A 27265-nucleotide genomic window follows, 5' to 3' on the forward strand; every position below is an offset into this window, starting at 1 on the left:
TTGCCATAGCTCTACTGAAATCAATGGGGTCTTTCTGATTTACACAAGCTGATGAGCTGGCCCATTGACTCCAGTGGAGCTATGCTGATTTACCCCAGCTGGAGATCTGCTCTCCTGCCTTTCATGTCGGCCAGCACAGGTGAAAGTGGGGGCTATTTTGCTGGAGTTTGGTCCCTCAGGGCTCTGGGTTCACTACAGCTCTTAGTGGTCTGTGTGTGTGTTACGTGGGGTGGGGGAACTGCAGAGTGGACAAAGTGCTGGGGCGGAGAGCTGTCTGAAGACTCTCCAGAAATGTGGTTGATAATCAAAGGGTGAGCAAAGCACTGACTGGTTGCTTTTAATTTTCTAAACCCTGGGGTGGCCCCGTGCCAAGCCCTCTTAGCAATGGAGGGGATAAAGTTCCCCAGCAGTAGAGAGTCTCCTCTCTCCGGTGTGCTGAACTTTGCCTTTAAGCTTGCATGGCTGCATCTCTGCTGGGATCCTCTGATCAGATTAGGAAACACAGGAGCAGCTGCAGCAGTTGCTGAGTGCACTTGCCTCCAGACAACTAGCTCTTGAGGTAACTTTGAAATACAGGGAGAGAAAGCAGGAAAGTGGCTGATCTGTAAGTTTCTCTCAATGAGACTGTATTTTTAACAGGATTACCATCTTCCTACTGTTGCGGAGGAGAGGAGAAGTTTTGTGCATCTGCTCTCCTCTCAGAAGAGTTGACTGAAGAAGGTAACATTTTACTTTGTTGGGCTGTCTTAAGTTGTTGTTCCCTGCTGCAGGGGGGACTTTGTTTATAAACTTTAGCCTGACAAACTATAAGGGAAATTCAGGCTACTGAATCTGCATGTGACTAGTGACATTCCACTATTTATTACTCTAGTTCATAAATGCAAACTTTAATCTGCTGCTCCTGTCTGTGGGAGAGTTTGTTTGAGGCGCTTAATTCTGTTCTTGATGTTCAAAATATCACATGAGCAAAAGGCATTTAGAACCCTCCTTGAGTTTGCTTAGCTCATGATTTCTAATCACCATTATAAGCTTTCAAGTGTCACTTTGAGAACTGCTAGTCTGAGCTGCCCAGTCCAGCTGCAGCTGTTCTAACATTCAGAGGCTGTCCAGACTGGGGGCTCATGCTTTGCCATGCACCCCCACTCCCTTGCAGTTCAGTCATTGGATGTGTTCTGTGGCCAAGGGTGCATGGGGGAGGGGGAAATGTGCTACAAGCAGGGGCATGTGAGCTAATTAGCTTCTGAAGTGGGGGGCTTAGGGTGCAGTGACTGTTGCAGGCTGCTATTTGGACTGTTGGCAGGCTGGGTGATCAGTGGTGAGGACAGATGGTGGGGTGAGGAGACTCTCCATGGCTGACCAGCCTGTTTGGTGCTGAGCAGTCTAGGAGAGGCGCTGCAGCTCAGTGCTCCATGGAGTGGTGGCACCATTGTCTCCCTTCAGTCTCTGAGCATTTCACCATGTGCTGCTTTAATGTTGAGTCAGGGGCTCAAGGGTTAATAGCGCAGGTGGGGACTGGCATACAGCTGCTTGGTCTGTGGATCCAGCCTTGGCTACTGGCCTGGCTTGAGGAGGATTGGCAGAGCTGCGGGGAAGCTGAGGATACAGGGCAGGTATAGCAGGGGGTGCAGTCAGTGAAGTGTCTCAGCAGAGATGTGTGTGGAGTGGGGAAGCTTGCAGAGCCCCTGAACACACTCTGCCTGGCCCCAGCCAGGAGTGCTTCCATTATGAACACCAAACTTGCTTGCAAACAGCCAGAGAAGTGCCCTCTTGCCCAGACTGCCACAACAGTAAATGCGCTTGTCCTTTCAGGGTCTCCCACTCCCACCAGGCTGGAGGCAGTGGAGGTAGGGGGTGCTGCTGACCTCCAGGAGGCTTCCTGTGTGCAAGGGAATGCTATGTGGGTGACAAGGGCATGGAATATTCTGGGACTTCCCTTGCCCCATGAATGTGTTTCTCGCTCTCACTAGTGCTGTACTGGGGCAATTCCAAAGGCTCTGGACTTCATGGGCTACCGAGATCACTGGTGTCTCCATGCCCCCTTGCCACCAAGGCGCAGGTCTGTAAAGCTATGTAGGCATTGCGCTCAGCATCGCAATGCCTAATTGATTGAGGCGCCTGACTCCTCCTTTCAAAAGGGACTTAGGAATTGGGGAGCCAGAATTCTAGTTGATGGGGTTTAGATGCCTAGGTGTCTAAATCCCTTTTGAAAGAGAGATTTATACTCCTAAATTGGTGTGGTGGTGTGACGCCAAGCGCAGTAGTGTCTACATAGCTTCAAAAATCTGGGCCTAAAGCACAAGTGCAGAGATGGCTGGCTTCACAGGGGCTGTGCTTGGCCACTTTGGCCTAATTCAGTGTTTCCGTGAAGCCCATTGTGCTAGCGAGGTTGGAGCAGAGGCCATAGGGCAGGCATAAGGACAGTCTTGGAGAATGCCCTCAGTGCAGGGGGCCTCTACTTCAGGCACAGAGCCAGTTGTGTCCCCCCTCCAGGAAATCACCCCGTTCTCCCCTCACATGGGGTGTGGCAGGGGCTGCCCTGCAGTGGCCGATGAGGCCCACCTCTTAAAAAATAGGCAGTATGCTAATATATCCATGTTACATAACATAGGCCCTGATCCTCAAAGGTCTTGAAATCAATGAGTTGGTCACCTAAATACCTTTCAGGATTTGGCCTGCACTGGCCTTATTGGATATTCCTCTGCTCTCTACTGCATAGAATCAGAGCTACACAGCTGTATCATAGACCCTATACTGCTAACAGCTAATAGGGAGATTCTCCTTTAGCAAAAGTGGGGAGGGGTTGGTGATTTTGGAGCAGGAGGCTCTGAGTTCTACCGCCACTACCACAGTGATATCACAGGCACTATGGTGATTAGCATGAATTCCTGTGCAGCCACAGATTTATTACACTACATCATCAGGTTGCATCTTGATGCCAGTAGGGGATGATTGAATTTAAGAGCAAATGGCTAATGATTTCTTCATGGATTTGTTTAACCGTTGGTAAGCTGACAGCTGTTTTGCTTAACTGGCACCTGTGCAAACAGTGTGTGTGAAAAGCTGCCCCTCCCTGGTGCAAATAAATAAATCTAACAGACTAAGCAAACCCAGCACAGACAAATGCGGCAGGCGCTGTGGGGAGTTCTGGACGAGCCACAGCCGATCCCTCCGTCTTGTTTCATTCCTGCCTCAGCTCTGTGCGAAGCTCAATTGAATTAAACGAAATCCCTTTTAAAAATAAAAAAGGCTCCCAGAACAGTTCTGGAGATGGATCTTTATCATTTTTATTAAAAGCTGCACAATACACTGTCATTACACGGGGGGGGGGGGGGGGGAGTCCACCTCTCCCAGCCTCACATTCCCCCCCCCTCCCACTTCATAGTGGTGAGATGCAAAAGCTCCCCAGGGAGTGATAGATAGTGGGAAATGAAGACTATGAAGGGCCTTTATTGAGACCATCAATCTCACTGGTGTTGCTGTGATCAAAGCCCCAGCCTTCCCAGGCAGAGGTTAGCTAGAGGAGCAAAGCGATCAGGTTTCGGTTAAAGGCTGGGTGGAGTGGGGCTCTGTGCGGTGGGAGAGCACAAGAATCTCTGTGTTCCAAGCTCAGTGGGGAATGAGGGATGGGTAATGTTTACTCCTAATGCCTGGAGCCAGGGAGAGGTCCAGGCTCAGGATTGGTCAGCGGAGGCTTGACAGGGCTCCAAAACAAATTGGTCCGTGTGGAGACATTGTCTCCATATGTTGAGCCTGATCCTCAACTGGAGTCGCTCAATCACTCTAGCTACTCTCACTAGCATTGGGCTCACTGGGATTTCCAATTCGGGTATGGGCCTGATCCTGCAATCTTTACTAAGCAAGATTCATGTTGAAGTTGGCCAGGCCTGCAGGGTTGAGCCCTGAATGCAACAGGCCCTCTGCATGCAACCTAGAGGCTAACTCTTTAGTTGCTGGACTAACAGAACACTGTTAGTCCAGCAACTTCACACCCAAGCCCTGAGAATCCCCTCACTCTTGCATAGCCTCTGCTTTGCAGGCCACAGGCCCAGACAGGCTGTTTTGTGAGCCCCATTCCCACTGTTATTTCTTTAATCCTCATGGTGCCATACAGCAGTGCAAAACTTTATCCCACCTTAAGGCGATGCCACCAGTGTACTGCTAACACCTGATGCCCCAGGTCCTCAAGCATTAAGGCATGTAGCGTCCATTGATAGCTGTGCTGAAGAGACTGTCCTTAGGAACCAGACCCCATCCCCCCATTTCTGCCTCTTCTCCAGAGGCAAACTGGTGTAAGTGCAAGATTCTCTCCTGGGCGCATGACCCCAGGGAGCCAGCATTGCATTGGTAGATTAGTCAGCTAGTGAATCCTATATCTGATTCACCCCAGTAGTCTGGCTAAGGATGGGAGCGCTGAAGAATCATTGTACTTAGCCCTGGAAGAAGAGCCTTGAACCGCCAAATCCATGACAGCATTGGAAAGTCTCTGAGGCTCCCCCTGCCTGCTTGTCCTCAACAGCTGTTCCTTAGTCACAGATGTGGGACTCCAATCAGCCAATGATACAGAACAAAACTAGCCTCCCCTGGCCTCCCCCCTGCCCCCAGCCTTCAAAAGCTAAAGACGCTTGGGCTGGCCAGTGCGTGGATGGGAGACCTCCTAAAAGGATGGGCTGTTGGGGATCAATAGGTGGAACTCTGCCTTCTGGGTCAGTGCTGACCCTGTGGCTGCATGGTTCTAGAGTTTGCTTGCTGTAGTTCAAGACTGTACATTAAGCCAAGACCCTGACCACTGGTGATGTATAAACCCTGCAAGGTACTTCAGGTAAGAATAGGATGACCATATTTCCCAAAGGGAAAACTGGATGCCCCCAGCCACTTGCCTGAGTGCGCCCCCCCCCCCCCACCCCATGCCAGGCTGTTGCTGGAACCCTGCCAACCCCCCACATACTGGAACACTATCCTCCAGCCCTGCCTCCCTGCCTGTGCAGGGCTGGCATCTTCACTCCCCCCCCACCCCAGCATGTTCCTCCGCACTGCACCCCACTTTTTTGACAAAAGTGGGCATTTGTCCCATTTGCTCTTGCCAAGTGATCAAGTTGTCAATATATATAAAGTTGGGATGGTTGGGACAGGGCTTAAAAAAAGGGACTGTCCCAGCCAAAATGGGACATATGGTCACCCTAGGTAAGGAGGAGTTTCCAACTTGCAAGAATTGTAACTTGATTTTTCTTACAGAGTTGCATTAGGCTGTGACATCAGGCAGCTAGAGCCCTGAACTGGGATGCAGGAGACCTGAGTTGTATTCTCAGCTCTGTCACTGGCCTGCTGGGTGGCCTTGGTAATTCCCTTCCCTGCTCTGTGCCTCAGTTTTCCCCATCTGAAGAATGGGGCTAATAATACTGACTTCCCTTTGTAAAGTGCTGATGAAAAGAGCTATATAAGAGCTACAGATTGTTGTTGGTTTTGTACAAATGGAGCTGCTAATCAAGGTTCATTCCTCTCTTCTTACCCCCCCCCCCCCAGTGTTTCTGTAGCCACACATCCTCTGCAGGTACTTTCTCTAGCTCTTTGTGTTGTGTGTCTGAAAGCAAAGAGATGGAGACTATTCTCAAATGCCAGGCTTGGAGCTATGTTTAATTTAAATACCATGGGCCAGATCCTTGGCTGGTGCAGGCTGGCAATGCTCCATGAATGCTGACGTATGCCAGTTGAACATCTGGTCATATGTTTTAGCAGCAGCAGTTGCAACACATGTTGAAGCCTAGTTTCCAAATGCAGGTGCTTTACTAAAAGCTGCCCTGGTCCATCCGTTCTGTAAACCCTGGGGTGCATACCTGGTATTGCTTCCCCTCAGGATGCCTTCCAGGGTGAACTGATTCTTTTATGATGCTGCAAGGAGCTGCATGGGTTTTATAAGCTCCTTCTTTATAAGCTCCCATTCCACTGGGAATGAGGGGGCGATCACCAGGTTATCTCAAGTGCTTATATACAAATGCACAAAGCCTTGGAAACAAGCAGGGAGAACTGGAGGTCCTGGTGATGTCAAGGAACTATGACGTGATTGGAATAACAGAGACTTGGTGGGATAACTCACATGACTGGAGTACAGTCATGGATGGTTATAAACTGTTCAGGAAGGACAGGCAGGGCAGAAAAGGTGGGGGAGTAGCACTGTATGTAAGGGAGCAGTATGACTGCTCAGAGCTCCGGTACGAAACTGTGGTAAAACCTGAGTGTCTCTGGATTAAGTTTAGAAGTGTGTGCAACAAGAGTGATGTAGTGGTGGGAGTCTGCTATAGACCACCGGACCAGGGGGATGAGGTGGATGAGGCTTTCTTCCGGCAACTCACGGAAGCTACTAGATCGCATGCCCTGATTCTCATGGGTGACTTTAATTTTCCTGATATCTGCTGGGAGAGCAATACAGCGGTGCATAGACAATCCAGGAAGTTTTTGGAAAGCGTAGGGGACAATTTCCTGGCGCAAGTGCTAGGGGAGCCAACTAGGGGGGGCGCTTTTCTTGACCTGCTGCTCACAAACCGGGTAGAATTAGTGGGGGAAGCAAAAGTGGATGGGAATCTGGGAGGCAGTGACCATGAGTTGGTTGAGTTCAGGATCCTGACGCAGGGAAGAAAGGTAAGCAGCAGGATACAGACCCTGGACTTCAGGAAAGCGGACTTCGACTCCCTCAGGGAACAGATGGCCAGGATCCCCTGGGGGACTAACATGAAGGGGAAGGGAGTCCAGGAGAGCTGGCTGTATTTCAAGGAATCCCTGTTGAGGTTACAGGGACAAACCATCCCGATGAGTCGAAAGAATAGTAAACATGGCAAGCGACCAGCTTGGCTTAATGGTGAAATCCTAGCGGATCTTAAACATAAAAAAGAAGCTTACAAGAAGTGGAAGGTTGGACATATGACCAGGGAAGAGTATAAAAATATTGCTCGGGCATGTAGGAAAGATATCAGGAGGGCCAAATCGCACCTGGAGCTGCAGCTAGCAAGAGATGTCAAGAGTAACAAGAAGGGTTTCTTCAGGTATGTTGGCAACAAGAAGAAAGCCAAGGAAAGTGTGGGCCCCTTACTGAATGAGGGAGGCAACCTAGTGACAGAGGATGTGGAAAAAGCTAATGTACTCAATGCTTTTTTTGCCTCTGTTTTCACTAACAAGGTCAGCTCCCAGACTGCTGCGCTGGGCATCACAGAATGGGGAAGAGATGGCCAGCCCTCTGTGGAGATAGAGGTGGTTAGGGACTATTTAGAAAAGCTGGACGTGCACAAGTCCATGGGGCCGGACGAGTTACATCCGAGAGTGCTGAAGGAATTGGCGGCTGTGATTGCAGAGCCCTTGGCCATTATCTTTGAAAACTCGTGGCGAACGGGGGAAGTCCCGGATGACTGGAAAAAGGCTAATGTAGTGCCAATCTTTAAAAAAGGGAAGAAGGAGGATCCTGGGAACTACAGGCCAGTCAGCCTCACCTCAGTCCCTGGAAAAATCATGGAGCAGGTCCTCAAAGAATCAATCCTGAAGCACTTACATGAGAGGAAAGTGATCAGGAACAGTCAGCATGGATTCACCAAGGGAAGGTCATGCCTGACTAATCTAATCGCCTTTTATGATGAGATTACTGGTTCTGTGGATGAAGGGAAAGCAGTGGATGTATTGTTTCTTGACTTTAGCAAAGCTTTTGACACGGTCTCCCACAGTATTCTTGTCAGCAAGTTAAGGAAGTATGGGCTGGATGAATGCACTATAAGGTGGGTAGAAAGCTGGCTAGATTGTCGGGCTCAACGGGTAGTGATCAATGGCTCCATGTCTAGTTGGCAGCCGGTGTCAAGTGGAGTGCCCCAGGGGTCGGTCCTGGGGCCGGTTTTGTTCAATATCTTCATAAATGATCTGGAGGATGGTGTGGATTGCACTCTCAGCAAATTTGCAGATGATACTAAACTGGGAGGAGTGGTAGATACGCTGGAGGGGAGGGATAGGATACAGAAGGACCTAGACAAATTGGAGGATTGGGCCAAAAGAAATCTGATGAGGTTCAATAAGGATAAGTGCAGGGTCCTGCACTTAGGATGGAAGAATCCAATGCACCGCTACAGACTAGGGACCGAATGGCTAGGCAGCAGTTCTGCGGAAAAGGACCTAGGGGTGACCGTGGACGAGAAGCTGGATATGAGTCAACAGTGTGCCCTTGTTGCCAAGAAGGCCAATGGCATTTTGGGATGTATAAGTAGGGGCATAGCGAGCAGATCGAGGGATGTGATCGTTCCCCTCTATTCGACACTGGTGAGGCCTCATCTGGAGTACTGTGTCCAGTTTTGGGCCCCACACTACAAGAAGGATATGGATAAATTGGAGAGAGTCCAGCGAAGGGCAACAAAAATGATTAGGGGTCTAGAGCACATGACTTATGAAGAGAGGCTGAGGGAGCTGGGATTGTTTAGTCTGCAGAAGAGAAGAATGAGGGGGGATTTGATAGCTGCTTTCAACTACCTGAAAGGGGGTTCCAAAGAGGATGGCTCTAGACTGTTCTCAATGGTAGCAGATGACAGAACGAGGAGTAATGGTCTCAAGTTGCAATGGGGGAGGTTTAGATTGGATATTAGGAGAAACTTTTTCACTAAGAGGGTGGTGAAACACTGGAATGCGTTACCTAGGGAGGTGGTAGAATCTCCTTCCTTAGCGGTTTTTAAGGTCAGGCTTGACAAAGCCCTGGCTGGGATGATTTAACTGGGAATTGGTCCTGCTTCGAGCAGGGGGTTGGACTAGATGACCTTCTGGGGTCCCTTCCAACCCTGATATTCTATGATTCTATGATTCTTTTACTGAGTGCTACATTCTTGGCAGGTGAATCACACCTCCCAGGGTTGTGAGTTCAATCCTTGAGGGGGCCATTTAGGGATCTGGAACAAAAAAAAATTGTTGATTGTGCCTGCTTTGAGCAGGGGGTTGGACTAGATGATCTCCTGAGGTCCCTTCCAACTCTGATATTCTATGATACCTGCAGTGGCCTGGCTTCAGAGCAGGCTGAACCAAACATGATGGTCTCGGTCGTCCTGGCTCCACGTGGGGGTCTGTAAAGGGAGAACTAATGATGATGCAGGAGGTAGTACAATGGATTCCTTATGAGAGGGAAGGATGAATCTTGTGGCTAAGGCACTGGAGTGGGACTCAGGAGGCCTGGGTTTGATTCCTGGTTCTGCCAGACTCCTGTGTGACCTTGGCAAGCTACTTAATGCCTCTGTGCCTCAGCTCTTGCTGGGTTCTGTCTCCCCCACCCTTTGTCTGCCTCATCTATTTAGGCTGAGAGCTCCTCAGCACAGGGTTGGCCTCACTATGTGCATGTACAGCAGATAGCACAAGAGCGCCCCACCCTTGGTAGGGGCTCTGGGAGCCAATGGGTTGAGATGGGGCCCAGCTAATCTGGATGGTGTAAACATTCTGGGGTGTTCAATTCAGCACATTATGGAAATAAAGGGGCAGCTGCAATGTTGTGACTTGAATCCAAACGTGCCCCAAGTCTGGGGTGTCTTTGGGCCTGCCACTGTGGAAGGCAAAGCATCATTCTGCACCAGCTACCTAGGCTCCAGAGTGGCACCAGATGGAAGCAGCTGGTGATCGTTCCCTTATCTGCATGAGAGGACAAATGGGGACTTGCTTGGAAAGTGCTTTGAAGATGTCAAATAGAATCATAGGGTCAGAAGGGACTGTTAGGGTCACTGAGTCCAACTCCCTGCCAAGATGCAGGATTTGTTGTGTCTAGAAAATAAAGTGAGTGCTGAGCAGTATTATTCATTGACAAACACTTGCTATGTAAGCATGGGTGTTGGTGTGCACTGTTGCTGTGTTGCAGTGTTTATCTACAACTCTACTTGTGCCTTCCACAGAAAGAGCAATGGTGCCATGGAACAACCTCAGCAGCTGCCCCAGAGAAGATTCCTGGCTTGGTCTCTCCAGGGAGTAACATGCTCTAATGCAAAACCTTAATAGCAACCTTCGTGCCACTAAAGGAGAATAACTTCTCAACGGTATAAATGTGGGGCGGTCAGATGTGCACATCTGTTGATCAAGAGTATATGATGTTGCTGCTAAAGTTTGCATTAGAGCATGAAGTGGATAGAAGCTGGGATATATAATATAATTTCTCATCCAGTGTGTTATTAGCAGCATTTTAGGCAACATGAAGGTGGCAAGGAATGCTGGAGATTTTTTTCCTTGGTTCCATGCTTTGCAGGTTATGGGGGAGTCTAGAGGAACCTGAAATGTCACTAACTGAACTCTTAGTTTGTGGGTTTTTCTGTGTGTGTGTGTGTGTGTGTGTGTCCCCTGCCCCAGAAGCCTCTAATTGAACCAGGAGTCTGCAAATATGGCTATAATTCTCCTATCTAGCTGCCTTGGGGTATTTCCAGCACTTCCTGGTTTTTGTTTTGACTGGGCTGGAGATACAATAAGAAAAGCATCTCTTGGGATGTTAATTTGGTCCCAGGTGCAACCAGGGAAGTCAGATACAGGGACCAGCGTCATGTCTTATTTTAACTAAACACTTTCAATTCCCAGCTCTGCCACAGACTCCCTCTGTGCTCTTGGGCAAGTCACCCAGACCCTCCAAGATATTTAGGCTCCCAACTTCAACTGAAACTAATGAATTGAGGTTTGTTAATTTCAATGGAAATTAGGCTAAATTCCTTTGCAGATCAGGGTCTCAGTCTCTGTGCCTCAGCTCCCCATCCGTAAAACAGGGATGAGAGCACTGCTCTACCTCCCAGGGGTGTCATGATGGGAAATTCATTAGATTGTGCTCAGATAATGTGGTTGTGGGCGCCATATGGTGCCTTAGTTAAAAAAAAAAATGATGAAAGTGCTGGGGGAAAAAAGTCATCAAAAATTCAATACTGTAATAAATTGCTATTTCTTTTTATTATTGAAGAGAGATGGTAAATGTCCAGGCCAATCTGTGGCAGCAACAAGCAACTTTGAGGAACACAAAATATTTTTTTCTCTGAGCAGGGGGGTTATTCCAAGTATCAGGGAAAGGAACCATGGAAAAAGAATGTTCAAACCTGGGAGCTTAAAGTTAGGCATCTGAATCCACAGGACCTAAATAAAAGTGCTGATCATCTCCTGTTGCCGTTGATTTCAACAGGCGCTGTGGATATGCAATACCTCCAGAACATCAAGCCGCTTTTATTTAGATGCCAATGTATGGATGTGGGAGCCTAACTTTAGAATCCCAGTTCGAAATCTTGGCCTGTTTCTGTTTTCCTCTGCTCTGCTTCTGACCTCTGTCAGGCTGCTCGATAAGGGCAAACTGCTGGTCCCCTTGCTTGTACTGAGCAGTGCCTGACTCAAGTGAGTGGGATGACTCTTTGGAATCAAGCGGGGAAGGGTATCACAGTCTGCTTCTAAATGACCTCTTCTGCCTCTTTACAAACCGCTGTGATGCTGCATTGAGCAACTGTTGGCGTTACAGAAGTTTCTACAGAAAGTCCATTCAAGGAGCTTAGCAGTGCTTGTCTGGCATTCGTTCTGCTCTGCAATTGGAAACCTATTTCTGGGCCTCTGTTTTGCCAATAAGGAAGGTTGTTCTCCATCCCTTTGCTTTGATGTCTTTCTCTTCAGCAGTAGAACAGAGAGAAGCAGCGTCATTGCTGACTCATCTCCAGGGTCTGAAATGTCCCAGATGAAGTGAAGGCTAGAGGCAGAGGAGTTACAGCATCAGCTTGAGTGAAAAGCACAGGGGACTGTTTCTGACTGGTATAGCCATGTACTATGTGGTACAGCAGCTTAAAATGCCCCAGGAAGGGAGCAGAGCCTGGCTCAATCCTGTGTTCAGACAGTTACCGCACTGACCTTCTTGATTCTTTTCTAGATTAGCCTGTGTCTTGCTAGGGAGCCAAATCCTGACCCTTGCACAACTCCCAGGCTTTCATGTAAATGCTGTTAAGTAACTGAAACAAAGGCTCTGATTCTCTGGGCACCGAGGCTGGGTAGGAGGGGTGGAGGAGAGAGTGGAAGGGACCCAGTTAAACATGCCTTGAGCTCTTTAATCTTTTTATCTCCAATCAAGACTGGATTTTTCACGGTAGAGATTTGGCTTTTTTACTTTTGTTTGTATCAGCTGTTGAAATGATGCAAATTCACATGGCAAAGAGTCCTAACTGGAAGGGAGAGATTCTTACCCCCCACCTCCCAATCTGTCAATGTGACCCTCCAATACCGAGAGCATAAAGTAGCCTGTGCAAACTTAGCATTTTGAACTGACCCTAGAGAACTCCAGGGAAAATACTTGTTGCAATCCTTGTGGGTATTTTTGCTCTACCAAGAACAGAAGGCAAGAATTTTTTTTTTAATTCTTCTTTCTTTTTCCCAGAGGAGGTGGAGAGAGAAGAGAATGGCGAACGACAGCTCCTTGGCAGCCCACGGCTCCCTTGCTTATGATGACTTTGCCAGTTCTGATTGGTACATGTATGAATCCATGGAACCCGAGATGCCACAAGATGAGTGAGTGATCAACCCTTGGGGTTTTTTTTCCCAGTTATGCCCTGCAGCTGGAGGGTACCCTGACCTTAGTTAGGCAGGGGAATCATTTTTTGTCTCAAATTCCCATTTTCCTGGAATGAAATTTTATTTTTCTGATCAAGGAAAGTAGGAACTCCCCTCCATGCATGCACAACTCTTCCCGTCTCCCCACCCTCCCAACTTTCTCCTCGCCGCTACTTCCCACTAGTGACTTTTTAGAAAAATGACCAAATAAAAAATTGTCAATAGCAACACTTGACTCTGGTTATAAAACCTGACCACTCTATGCCTCAATTTCCCCATCTTTAAGATGGAACTAATAACCTCCAGCTACCTGGCACATGTACTGATGTTCCTTCAGCATGCAAAGCGCTATGTTAGTGTTATCTGTGCATCACTGCACTGGTGTTGCTTTTTGTTGCTGCTCATGACATCTGATTTTTGGGGATGAGAGGCTGTGATATGCAGCATTGCATGACACCACAGCTGGCCCATGGTATCGTTAAGGGACCTCTCTACTTCCTCTCTCCAACTTTTCCTACTTCCTGGCATGGGCACTTTAAATTGGCTCCTGTTGACAACTGCAGGTTGGGACATACCACCCAGGCCAGTTAAGACAGTTGCTTTGCCATATGGGACAGAGTTCTCCATTACAATGCATTAACTGTGTAACCACATTGGTATGTGCGTTACAGGTCCAAGTCTGTGTCCAATCCACAGAGGGTATGAGTGAGTTTAAACCCCACAGCTAAGGAGCCTTGGCTCTTTAGCCTAAGTTGTAGCAGCTCATGCTTTTAGCTCCGGAGGGCTCTGTTGCAATCCCCAAGTGTCTGCCGGGGGAGACAATCCCATGACTGCACTGTGGGTACCCCAGTCTTGTATGTCCATGTTGGTGACATTGTTTATGTGCAGGGTGCTCTCAAAGGAGTCCTTTGCTACTTAGCCATCTAACACTTGTTTCAAGTTGATGTTTTCAGTAACTACTGCAGCATTATGATGTATCTGTTGTCTTGGGGAAAAATATTATCCCTTTGGATGAACTGCATATTTAGATGCATTTATATAGTGTGTTGCTAGCAAGAGCTGATGGCTTGTGGCAAATCCTTGTTGCCATGCAAACTGCAGAGACAACAGCCCCTGCATCTGCTCCACCATGCCTTAGCAAAGCACATTTTCTTTCTCTCTTCCACCTGATCCTGCTCCCCTGCAATCCATATGAGCAAGATTAGGCACAAAGTGTTGTTTCATTTCCATGCACTGTCAAGTTTTGGCTCTATTGCCCTGATTTAGGACAGCACTCAAGCACATGATCAACAGTAAGCATTCTTGAATTTGATCCTTCCTATGTAAGGATGATGGGGAATGGAATATTTTTATTCTTTCCCAGTGGAAATACAATTAACTCCTTTGCTCCAGGGTTGCCAAGAAGAATAGGGGTTAGCACCATGTATAGAACAAAAAGCCTCTAAAGTTTGCAGAATCTGATAATATTTTGACTGAGGTTCTAAATCTTGATTCATATCAGGGTATATATCATTGAAATGTTGATTGGAGGTTGATCACTGAGAATTGTCAAAAAAGGTTGGATTAAACTAAACACAGCTTTTTTTGAATTACTGTTTTGCTTTGAAGGTTCTAGAACATTCGTGTTATTTACTGACTCTGATTTTATATTCCTCTGCATTTCTCGATTTGGAAGAAGCGAATGTGCTGAAATATTGTCCCATGGGTATTTCTACCCTTGTGAAATAAGCAAAGTCTCCCAAATCTCTTAAAACACCTGCTCTTATAGGCTGTCTTCACTGCAAAAGAGGGGGTGTCTTACATGGTGATGTCTCCACTGGGTTGTTACATCAACAGACCTAAGGCCCAGGAAGATTTTTACCCTGATGCAGGAGGCCTATGGTTTACCTTGGCTAGCTACACTGAGGTAAACACAACAGTGCTTTGTCTGCACTAGAATTTTACGTTGAGATAGCGCCCTTGATTTAAAAACACACCACTTCTTCCGGTCAAGCCCAAGACCTAATGAGCAGACTCTTGCAGATGAGGGAGATTCAGGGAAGTATCTTCAGAATGCTTCTCTAGTCCTCCACTAACGACCAAATAAGTCAGTGACACCTAATGCCAGGTCTACACTACAGATCTGTGTCAGTATAACTAAGTCACTCAGAGGTGTAAAAAATCCACACCCCTGAGTGACATAGTTGTACTGACCTAACCCCATGTATATAGTGCTATGTCAATGGGAGAGCTTCTCCCACATAGCTACCGCCTCTCAGGGAGATGGATGAACTACATCTACGGAAAAAGCTCTCCCATTGGTGTAGTAGCATCTTCACTAAAGTGCTGCAGCTGTGCCGCTGTAGCACTGTACATGAAGACAAGCCCTCAGTGTGTGACTTAGGGAGGCAGTGTGGCCTAGTGGATAAAGTGTTGGACTGGGATTTGGGAGACCTGAGTTCTATTCCTGGTTCTTGCCACTGGCCTGCTGGGTGACCTTGGGCAAGTAATTTCCTCTGAATCTGCCTCAGTTTCCCCATCTGTAAAATGGGGTAATGATACTGACCACCTTTGTAAAGTGCTTTGAGATAAACAACTGTATCGTGCTAGATAAGAGCTAGATATTATTACTACACGACTGACATGTGCTTCTATGAGGAAGGCAGGTCTGATAGAGCTCAGGATATGAGGATCTCAAATGTCAGTGTGTGGAGTGCATGTGTCTGCAAAATGCTTCATCTAGGTGGGATTGCCCAGCCCTGCTTTCCCTCCTGTTCACTGTGGCCATTGCACTGTCCCTTGAAAGTAACATTCTCTATTGTCTGTAATGGAGAGGGGGTTTGTCTTGGGCCCAAACTTTCAACAGTCATTAATGATTTTAAGTGCCTTAATTTTAAGGGGCATAACTTGGGACTCCTTTTAAAGGGGGCTTATGGTCACAGGTAGGGTGTTCAGCCCTCTGTGGTGATCAAGTTGGACAACTCCAAAGTAAGATGCCTAAAATCAGGCCTTTGTTTGTTTAAAGCTTGTATTGTATTCGCTCCACTGCTCTGCTTTTCACACCCTGCTGTCACCTGTTCTGTTCCTCTCTCTTCCTTCCCACCTGCTCTCTTTCTCCCATTGTCTGTCCTCCTCCACTGGCAGCTCATAGCTTTGCTGCTGATGGCTGGCTCCTGAATCATCATCTCTTCTTATTCAGCAGCAGCCCTGTCAAGGCTGAATCCCCACTCTGGCACTTTGAGTACAGAAGGTGGGGGTCTGCAAGGATTTTAAAAATTAATACTTGCCACTCCAGGCTTGTATTAAACTCCCAAGGATATAGCTTTTCTCTGACCTTGGCTTGGCAAACACTGCCACCACCCAAATGCAAAAAACCCTCTTGGACCCAGGAAGGAGCACTTTGGAATTCCTCCCTGTGGGGTACCCTCAAGCCCTTTCACCCCCCTTCGGGGAAGAGCTGAGAAAGAAAACAAAGGAAATTAGCTGTTGCTATCAGCTAATCAAACAACATGCACAACCTCTTAGGACACCAAAAATCCAATCCTGTTCTTTAAAAAGGTAAATTTTCTTAACAAAAAAAAACAAACAAAACATCTGGAACTTAGGCTTTTGCTAGATTTTAAAAAGGCAATTCCAAAAATCAAGCACCCAAAATAGCTTCCTTGGGGGTTCAGATTAAAGGTTACAAGCAAACAAAACCATCTGGGGTTAGCACAGAAGAGATCCACAAGCCAAACTAAAGAAATAAACCTGATTGCATCTATTTAAACATTTCTAATTTACTTACTTATTTGAAATCCCCCAAATATGTAATTCTAGGTATGATCTGATGATTTCTCATACCTGGCTTAAAGCTTTACACAGCATTCCTGCTTATAGCATTGCTGCTCCATGTCACTGCAGCCCAGAGAGAACAACAGATCACAAAGGGAAGGTTTTTCCCAATTTTAAAAAGTTTTAGCCCTTTCCCATTGGCTCTTTTGGTCAGGTACCCAATCCTTTTTTTTTACCTGTGGGCTTGTTAACCGTTTATAGGTAAAGCAAACAGAGAACAGACACCAAGAGGGATTTTACAGCTAACTGGCTGGCTTGGTGTCCATAAAAGGGAGCTACCCCTGCTTCATTTATCACAGGCCCCTAAAAGAGGCAGGCAACCTGCCTCCCATTCCATCTCTCCAGCAGCCTTTTCAGAACTCCAGGCTCCTCTTTGAACCATGTGCCCAATCATCCATTCTCCTGGCCAACCCCTAAGGGCATTGGCTATCCCTGGGTTTTTGAGCCTTCATGATTTGCCCATGTACTAAAGATGTTGTGGGTGGGATATACGGCTAACGCTGTTCCCTACCCAGCTAGCTTCCTAGACAGCCTCTCACCTGGCCCCTCCTGCTGCTCTGGCTCCCTTCCTCATGCTGGGAAGCAAAAGGGGCTCAGCAGTCTAGTGGGGCAGGATGGAGAACCACGCAGCATGGAGCTGAGAAGCAGTTCCATGCTGGAGAACTTGGCATGGGGGAGATCAGCTTCACACGTGGTTTTCAAAAGGAGGCTGGGCAGCCATCTGTCTTGGATGATTCAGACACAACAAATCCTGCATCTTGACAGGGGATTAGACTAGATGATCCTTGCGGTCCCTTCTATTCCTATGGGTCTATGACAAAGTATTCATCTTTGTATTACAGTAGTGGCTAGGGGTCCCATTGTGCTAGGTGCTGTATAAAAACCTACTGAGAGCCAGGCCTTTTCTATTTATATTGTAAGCCCTTCAGGGCAAGCCCAAGAAAGCCCTGTTATCCCCATTGTACAGATGGGTAGAGAGACACTGAGTGACCTACCCAAGGTCACATAGGGTGTCTGTGGAAGAGCAGAAAATTGAAGCATTGTCTCCAGAGCCCCATTCCGAGTGCCTTCACCACAAGATAGTCCTCCCAGGAGGCCTTGTGCCCTCTTCTAGCAGGAGTTGCTTTCAGCACAGCTAGAGTGAGTGTTGGGTGGGGGGGGAGAGGGGAAAGAAAGGAGGCAAGAGCTGGTGGTGGAGTGCAGTGGTAATTAGGGTCCCCAAAAATGGGGAGGGCTCACTGATAAGCTAGGGGTGAGGGAAGAGCAGGGGGAGAGGCAGGGACACGCAAGCAGAGGAGGAGTGAGTAGGGAGCAGATTTTCTGTTCCTGTCTTAGACACCAAAACCAATGTTCATTTGTTATTAATGCCTGTGGCTGCCACTTAAGCCAAATCTCTTTGGCTCTGTCCTATGAGCTGATTTCTCAGGAAGATGAAAACCTCTCAGATTAATGTAATTCTGCCCCCTATCTCCTGGCATTACCGCATGGTGAGGGCATATCATGCCGTAAGAATTCTGCTGTGTGAGGAGATTGATATTGTTTTTGCCCTCACACTGAAAGTGCAAACAAGATGTCAGCTGTTAAATGGCTCTTCCAGCTCCTCTGCTGGAACACATTGCTTGATGAACATGTTGTGTAACCCACCCACCCCTTGCACTGTAAAGTGCCATTGGGCTGCCACCTGCGGCACATCATTGAAATGATTTAAGCTCCTGAGACCTGATTCTCATTAAGGGCCTCTGTGTGAATGAGAACTAGAGCCAATCACCTTGCTCCCCACATGTGGGGGGAGGGAGAGGGGACTATTTACCTGTTTGTACTGTAGCAGCGCCGTGGGGCCCTGGTTTGTGCCAGTGGCTGTACAAACACAGAACAAAATGGTGTCCCCTGCCCCCAAGCAATTGACAATCCAAGTAGACAGAAACTTGTTGTGCCAACATCTTTCTGAAGAAAGGTTTGCTTTATTTCCAGTAGCTCACAGGGCTGCTCTGAGATTATCTGTTTATTTCAATGAAAACTTTGGGCCAAGAATGTCTGTCACTCCACCCCTGGCTCTTATGAAAAGCAATATCGAAGCTTTTGTTACCAATTCCGTTCCAGTTCTCTTCTTGACCCCTTCTAACTTTGTCTCATTCTTACTCTCAGGTCACAAGTAAACATTTTGGGGGTAAATTTTAAAAAAATACAGCTTTCTTTTTATATCTATATCATAAATTCATGAGAACTTTGCCACAGCACACATCTGACAGCCATTTTTATGAGAACTATGTCCCAATCTTTCAGCAAAGATTTACTAAGACTGAATTATGGAAGATGCACTAATTTACAAAATATGCTACTGAACATTAATCTGTGCTGTAGGTTGTCATAACCAGCTCTTGGTGAAAAATGCCAATTTTTGGTGAGAATTTTTAATTTTGTGGGGAGATTTTGGGGAAAAAAATCATTCCTTTTTCCTTAATCAAAAGTCTAAACACAGCTTGCCAAAATCTTCAGTAAAAATGTTCAGGTTTTGAAAATAAAATGAGAATCTTGACCAAGAGAATTTTCTGATTTTTTTTCATTAAAAAACAAAACCAAACATTTTTACTAAAATGGAAAGTCTTGCAGAGTATTGTCAATCTGATCCAAAAGCCATTCTTACTTTCCTGCCCTGCCCAAACCACCCAAAAAAATCCCCAGCCCCTCCGTGGTCTCATTGAAATCTGGTCTAATAACTCATTGAAATGAACTTTATTCTGATAACGTGCCTTTTATCCCTAGAGCTCAAAGCATTTAACTTACCCCCATTTTACAGAAGGGAAAACTGAGGGACAGGGAAGTGAAATGACTTAACTCAACAAATCAGTAGAAGAGCTGGGAGTAAAACTCAGGTCTCCTGAGTCACAGTCCAATGGTGTATCTACTAGGCCATGGTTCTCAACAAGGGGTCTGGGACCCCCCTAGAGGGCTGTGAGCAGGTTTAAGAGAGTCTGCCAAGCAGTGCCAGCATTAGACTTTCTGGGGCCCAGGACAGAATGCCAAAGCCCCACCACATGGGACTGAAGCCCAGGCCCCCAAGCCTCGTCACACAAGGCTGAAGTTGAAGCCTGAGCAACTTAGCTTCACAGGGTCCCCTGTGGTGTGGGGTCCCAGGCAGTCGACCTGCTTGCTGCCCCCTAACACTGGTCATAGAATATGATGCAAAACCATCTATATTTAAGTATATAAAATATATAAAACACACAAAATCTTAAGATGACATCATGTATTTTAAACACTTTGGAAGAGGACTGCTGATGAGTCATGGAGGCAGGCAAGAATATTCCATATGTCTGGCGCAACCCATTGCATTAAAGCTATCAGTGTGTGAAAGCAAATCCTTTCTCCTGTTGCACATTTGATCTCCATATCAATGTGCTTAACCTTAAAGCAGAACTCAGCAACACTAGGGGAAATACTTGATTGCTATTTATGCAGCTGCTGCGGTGCCTCCTGCTGGTTGTCTAGGAATTAGTTCAGTTCCAGCCTCGGAGCGCCTCCTACCCGTGCCTGCTTCCTCCTGATCTCCACCACTTATAGCACTTCCAGCCCCATGTCCCTCCCGGACCCCAGTGCCCCTTACCTTGGGGTACTGCCCCACAGCAGTGCCCCCACACTCTGAATCTCCCCTCCATGGGGAATCCCAATACCCTAAACCCACCTTGCCTCAGTGAACCACTGCCAGTCCTCATTTAGCCCCTTCCCTCAGGGGCAAACTGCAGTCTGAAGTGGCCACTCATAATCAGCAAAGGGGTTTGGACCTGCTGCCTTTCCAGCCCCAGATGTCTCCCTGCAGCCCTCGTACCTCCCCTGGCCTTTAGCAAGGCCTCAGCCTGGGGACTCACCAGGACATAGCTCCTCAGCCCTGCCCTGCCCTGCCCTGTCCTGCCTCAGGTACCCTGCTTGCTTTACCAGGCAGCCTGGTCCTCTCTGCTCCTCAGCTGGAACAAGAGTCTTCTCTCACTCCCTCAGCCTGCCCTCTTATCAGGGTCAGCTGGATCCTAATTGTTACCCAAACAGCCTCCCCCCCACCCCAGCTTTTAACCCCTTCCTAACAAGAGCTGGGTGCCTGCCCTACTATAAGCTGGAATCGCCATAAGGTCTGAGGTCTTGATATTGCAAAAAGTACTTATAAGCTAATAAAAGTAAGGGCAACTCACGATGTTGTCTAGCACTATAAATTCAAGTTTGCCTAGAAAAATTCACTCTTGGAGGAGATTTTTGTTTAATTTTTAACTTTCCATGTTTGTTCAGCGTTATTGCATAGGTACTCTCTTCACTTGTGACTGTGCCTTGTAAGAAGGCTAGCCAAAGGAATTCTGAGGCCCTGTAGAAGCCTCTATTGATTTTTGTCATTTTCCTATCTTGCCGTCTTTTTCTCTTTGCTTCTCTTCCATTCCTGCAAGAGAATGGAGACCTTTCTCAGCCTCTTTGAAGCCTTTTGAGGAGGCTTAGTCAGTTGGAATCTGGGGGTGTAATTTGCATATTAAAACATACAAATTGGTTCACTGGAATGCTGGGGCAAGTACTGCCTCCAGTTTTGATCTAAAGCATATGGGGAAATTATTAGGGAAGAGAACTGGATGTTGCTAGCTTGGCACGTAACTCTCATGCTTGTGGTGATCAGGCTTCCTCTTAACATATAGTTAAGGCACTGCACCAGGACTCAAACGATCTGAGTTCTAATCCTCGCTCTCCCACAGGCTCCTTGGGTCATTCACTTAATCTCTGGGTGACTCAACTCCTCAGCTATAAAAATGGGAATAATTCCTTCCACCCTTTGTCTGTCGTGTCTTTGAAGCAGGGATCATAGAATCATAGAATATCAGGTTTGGAAGGGACCTCAGGAGGTCATCTAGTCCAACCCCTGCTCAAAGCAGGACCAATTCCCAACTAAATCATCCCAGCCAGGGCTTTGTCAAGCCTGACCTTATAAACTTCTAAGGAAGGAGATTCCACCACCTCCCTAGGTAACGCATTTTAGTGTTTCACCACCCTCCCAGTGAAAAAGTTTTTCCTAATATCCAACCTAAACCTCCCCACTGCAACTTGAGACCATTACTCCTTGTTCTGTCATCAGCTACCACTGAGAACAGTCTAGATCCATCCTCTTTGGAACCCCCTTTCAGGTAGTTGAAAGCAGCTATCAGATCCCCCCTCATTCTTCTCTTCTGCAGACTAAACAATCCCAATTCCCTCAGCCTCTCCTCATAAGTCACGTGTTCAAGTCCCCTAATAATTTTTGTTGCCCTCCGCTGGACTCTTTCCAATTTTTCCACATCCTTCTTGTAGTGTGGGGCCCAAAACTGGACACAGTACTCCAGATGAGGCCTCACTAATGTCGAATAGAGCGGAACGATCACATCCCTCGATCTGCTGGCAGTGCCCCTACATATACATCCCAAAATGCCATTGGCCTTCTTGGCAACAAGGGCACACTGTTGACGATGGGATGATGCCATGGACCGGCTGGCCCTTGAAGGCAAACTGGGCTGAGCCTTGCCCACCACCTAGCAGCTCCAGGGATAAATAATCATAGACTTTTTAAGGTCAGAAGGGACCATTATGATCTTCTAGTCTGACCTCCTGCACAACGCAGGCCACAGAATCTCACCCACCCACTCCTGTAACAAACCCCTAACCTATGTCTGAGATATTTTGTTCAATATCTTCATAAATGATCTGGAGGATGGTGTGGATTGCACTCTCAGCAAATTTGCGGATGATACTAAACTGGGAGGAGTGGTAGATACGCTGGAGGGGAGGGATAGGATACAGAAGGACCTAGACAAATTGGAGGATTGGGCCAAAAGAAATCTGATGAGGTTCAATAAGGATAAGTGCAGGGTCCTGCACTTCGGATGGAAGAATCCAATGCACCGCTACAGACTAGGGACCGAATGGCTAGGCAGCAGTTCTGCGGAAAAGGACCTAGGGGTGACAGTGGACGAGAAGCTGGATATGAGTCAACAGTGTGCCCTTGTTGCCAAGAAGGCCAATGGCATTTTGGGATGTATAAGTAGGGGCATAGCGAGCAGATCGAGGGATGTGATCGTTCCCCTCTATTCGACACTGGTGAGGCCTCATCTGGAGTACTGTGTCCAGTTTTGGGCCCCACACTACAAGAAGGATGTGGATAAATTGGAGAGAGTCCAGCGAAGGGCAACAAAAATGATTAGGGGTCTAGAGCACATGACTTATGAGGAGAGGCTGAGGGAGCTGGGATTGTTTAGTCTGCAGAAGAGAAGAATGAGGGGGGATTTGATAGCTGCTTTCAACTACCTGAAAGGGGGTTCCAAAGAGGATGGCTCTAGACTGTTCTCAATGGTAGCAGATGACAGAACGAGGAGTAATGGTCTCAAGTTGCAATGGGGAAGGTTTAGATTGGATATTAGGAAAAACTTTTTCACTAAGAGGGTGGTGAAACACTGGAATGCGTTACCTAGGGAGGTGGTAGAATCTCCTTCCTTAGAGGTTTTTAAGGTCAGGCTTGACAAAGCTCTGGCTGGGATGATTTAACTGGGAATTGGTCCTGCTTCGAGCAGGGTGTTGGACTAGATGACCTTCTGGGGTCCCTTCCAACCCTGATATTCTATGATTCTATCAAAGTCCTCAAATCGTGGTTTAAAGACTTCAAGGTGCAGAGAATCCTCCAGCAAGTAACCCGTGCCCCACGCTGCAGAGGAAGGTGAAAACCCCCCAAGGCCTCTGCCAATCTGCAGAGGGAATTTTCTCCAATTTTCCCTGGGGGAAAATTCCTTCCCGACCCCAAATATGGCGATCAGCTAAAGCCCGAGTATGTGGGCAAGACTCACCAGCCAGACACCCAGGAAAGAATTCTGTTTAGTAACTCAGATCCCACCCCATCCTGCCTGGTTTGAGCCAGACACGCTAGCCTGCTGCAAACCCAGACCCAGGTCTGAACCATGTCCCCCAACAGCTGCAGGCTTAAGTGAAAATAGCTTAAGAAGTGTTCCTGCCTCTAACACTCAGATGCCCAGCTCCCAATGGGGTCTAAACCCCAAATAAATCCATTTTACCCTGTATAAAGATTTTCAGGGTAAACTCATAAATTGTTCACCCTCTATAACAGCTGTTTGCCCCCCCCCCCAGGTATTAATACATACCCTGGGTTAATTAATGAGTAAAAAGTGATTTTATTAAATACAGAAAGTAGGATTTAAGTGGTTCCAAGTAGTAACAGCCATAACAAAGTGAATTACCAAACAAAATAAAATAAAACATGCAAGTCTAAGTCTAGTACAGTAATAAAACTGAATACAGGTAAAATCCTCACCCAGTAAGCTTCCTTTTACAGACTAGTCTCCTTCTAGTCTGGGTCCAGCAATCACTCACACCACTGTGGTTACTGTCCTTTGTTCCAGTCTCTTTCAGGTAACCTTTGGGGGTGGAGAGGCTATCTCTTCAGCCAGCTGAAGACAAAATGGAGGGGTCTCCCAGGGATTTAAATAGACTTTCTCTTGTGGGTGGATACCCCTCCCTCCCCCTGTGTAGAATCCCAGCTATAAGATGGAGTTTTGGAGTCACATGGGCAAGTCACATTTCCATGCATGACTCAACTTATAGGTAGCAGCCATTGTTCATATGCTACCTTGAATGTCCTCAGGTAGACTTCTTATGTGGATTGGAGTCTTCCAAGATCCATTGTCTGTTAAGTGTTTCTTGATTGGGTACTTAACTGGCAAATTCCTTACTAAAGAAGCTGACCAAATGCCTTACTAAGGCTACTTAAAATCAAACAAGTACACAGCCAATATTCATAACTTCAAATACAAAAATGATACATGCATACAAATAGGATGAATATATTCAGTAGATCATAACCTTTGTAGAGATACGTTACATGGCATATCTAGCATAAAACATATTCCGGTTATGTCATATTTACTTTCATAAGCATATTTCCATAAAGCATTATGGGGTGCAACATCACAGTCCCATAATAAAAAAATCTCTCAGTATGTGTATGCCCAGATGCTAGTACAATGGGCCCTTGTCCTGGGGATGTTCCAGATGGAAGTAGAAATTGATGGAGTGTGGTGTTTTCTCTCATGCAGTCTTGTTTCAGTACAAGGAATGAACAAATGAAGCTTGTCCAAATGCAGGAGGAACCAAGAGCAAAAGGAGCAGTTTCTTAGCTTACAAGCCTAAGCCTCTTTAGCCAACAGACCCAACGGCTCTCTAGCTTTTTCCAGGATCATGCTCTGCTCCCCAGCTGCTGCTTGGCTTTCTTGCTTTTTACCTCCGTCTCTCTCTCTGTTCTTATCCAGTCTCAGTTTGTGTGCAATGTATATAGATAGATACACACGTCCACGCACACACCTCTCAGCAATTCCCTGGCCCACTCAGTCCAAACTCCTGTGCAGGTTCACAACCTCCTTTTGTGTTACATGGGGCAGGGGGAATCTTCTGATTAATTCATCCTGACAGATGAATCTAAGTTTATACACTTGCTGTGTGGTTAGCACTAATTAAAGGCTGCGTTCACATCCTGTCTCAAAGACATTTGTGATTCCTGCACTCACCAGTACCTGTCAGCATAACATTATTAAATGTTCGCCCATGTGCAAGAAACACTCCACAGAACATGAAAGTGAGTGAGCAGGGAGAAAAGAAGAAAGTACTAATGCCACATGCTCTGCAAAGCAGAGGGATAGCTTAGTGGTTTGAGCATTGGCCTGCTAAACCCAGGGTTGTGAGTTCAATCCTGCTAAACCCAGGGTTGTGAGTTCAATCCTTGAGGGGGCCATTTAGGGATCGGGGCAAAAATTGGGGATTGGTCCTGCTTTGAGCAGCAGGTTGGACTGGATGACCTCCTGAGGTCCCTTCCAATCCTGATATTCTATGATTCTATGACAGAGATACATAAAGGAAGCTGTCTTGCTCTTCTCTGCACTGCACGAATACTGCCTGCTATTCCAAAACTGTCCCAACATGAACTGGGCTCAAGATAAAGTCTTTGAGTTCAGTCAGGTCAGTCATTTCTCTGCTTGTTCCAAAATCGAGGCAATGTGCGCAGGGCATTGCCTTGTCCTGTCATGTTCAGCATATAATCTACCTCTCTGTGCCTCAGTCTACCTATCACTATAATGGGGTAATGATTCCAACCCACCTTTTGTAGGCTGATTTTAAGTCCTCAGATGACAATTCATGTATAAGTGGAGGCTGTTACTATTGTATGACAATTTGCAATGTTCAGCTAATTAAATAACTTCCTTGGCTGAACAATCCTTAACTCTACATTGTGAGTTAATGATGGACTGTTCCATTGTAACTGCTTATGAGGGTGTTGGGTGCTGTGGGGTATATATCTCACATCACCTTGTGACCTTGTTTTGAGTGGCTTATGGGTGAAGAGGAATTTAACTCATACTGCACAGCCAGCTGTTGTTTTGCCTGTTACAGAGGAGACATGCTGCTCTTTGGAGACTTTATGTTTGCTCTTTCTTGTTTATCTTACTTTTAAAATAAAAGCCATTCAGATGGAAAGTGTGTGGTGCTTCTGTGGGGTGGGGAATCCTGAGATGATAGGAGACTTCAAATATGGCAAAGGAGAGCAGTTAGCAGAGAAGAGGAGCAGGAATAGTTGAATGTGTTTTTAAATGCAGACTGCTTGTAGAAGCATTTTATGATTGCTTTATAATGGTTTATACACTTGCTGTGTGGTTAGCACTAATTAAAGTATAAGTTTCCTCTATCACACTCTGATCATCATCTGACTTAGATTTTCAGATCGTCTGACTTAGATTTTCAGTTCTACTTCCAAAGCTGTATCTATAACTGCATTAATGGTAACCTCAGAACAATTTAATAAACACAGAGAATATGGGTTCTTCCTGGTCTGAAACCCAGCTCTGCAGGAGCAAATGGAAATCTGCTTGGGAAGACTCAAGTACATATGTTACAGTTTGCCTGCAGTCAGCACAGAAAAGAGTTGAGATCGCTGAAGGTCGGTATGCTTTCTGACTGGCTATCTAAAACCAAATGATGTTCAATAATGATGATAGTCATTACAGAGTGCTGCACAGATGTGGCTTTCAAAGCACCTTATAAAAGTGATGAAGCACAATCCCTGTTTTACAGATTGGGAAACTGATGCAATGGAGAGATTAAGTGACTTGTCCATCGTCACTGGGCAAACTAGTGGCAGTCAAGTCTAGAACTTAAGTCTCTAGCTCTGTGCTTGGGCCATTAGACTCCTGGCTGTGTTTCAGAGGCCTTTAAACATTCAAATGTGGCTGGATATATGTGTCATAAAACTATAGTTAAGAGGTAACATCAATAGAATGGGGTATTGTCACAGGATAACTCTTCTCTGGAGGCTACATCAAAGTCAAGGGACCTGTGGGACATGTAACATGAAGCAGGAATGGTTTTCAAACCGAGAGGCTTTCGAGCCTCACATAGAATTCCATTAAAACTAAGGATGCATGAACCAAGGTTTCATCCAAAACTCTTCCTGAACCTTTATAAAGGTTTCGAAAAGTTCTTAAAACACTTCCTCCCTGCCCCCCAAGTGCATTTTGTGGTATTTCTGTCCCAGCTCTGGGAACTTTTGTGAGCAACTCATACTGAATTGTAGACTGTGTGCCCCCAGATTGTTCACAAACATCTGAATGTTTGGTTGCTATCCCTACTCAAATCCTCCAGCTGCTGTTGCCTAATGAAATTAACATAGGACTGGGAGTCAGCATTTGGGGATGACTCTGACATTGAGTCTGGCTGGGACCTTAGGAGCATCACCTAACCTCTCTGAGCCCATTCCTCTAAACATTCCCCAGTGCTTTGTCCAGACTATGTGAGGACTAGGTCTCTAATTACCTCCTCAGCAGCCTCTTTCACAGCCATCAGACTCCGTCCTGCTCAC

The 27265-nt window shown here is 46.6% G+C and overlaps 1 protein-coding gene across 3 annotated transcripts in view; it reads left to right on the forward strand.

The window, feature by feature from the left end:
• The first annotated feature begins 235 nt into the window (after positions 1 to 235).
• The window catches only part of STRA6 (signaling receptor and transporter of retinol STRA6), a 59775-nt gene continuing 32745 nt past the window's right edge, over positions 236 to 27265 (forward strand). The window contains exons 1-3 of one of the 3 annotated variants that reach the window (XM_074965848.1): positions 236 to 311; positions 640 to 720; positions 12371 to 12501. In XM_074965848.1, coding sequence (XP_074821949.1) covers positions 12392 to 12501 — 110 coding nt within the window. In that variant the 5' untranslated portion in view covers positions 236 to 311; positions 640 to 720; positions 12371 to 12391. Of the gene's footprint in view, positions 312 to 396; positions 560 to 639; positions 721 to 12370; positions 12502 to 27265 lie in introns of those variants that run through there. The other 2 variants (XM_074965847.1, XM_074965849.1) reach the window with 2 other exon arrangements.

The sequence above is a fragment of the Natator depressus genome, chromosome 10, assembly GCF_965152275.1.
Source record: "Natator depressus isolate rNatDep1 chromosome 10, rNatDep2.hap1, whole genome shotgun sequence".
NCBI classification, from domain to species: domain Eukaryota; kingdom Metazoa; phylum Chordata; order Testudines; family Cheloniidae; genus Natator; species Natator depressus.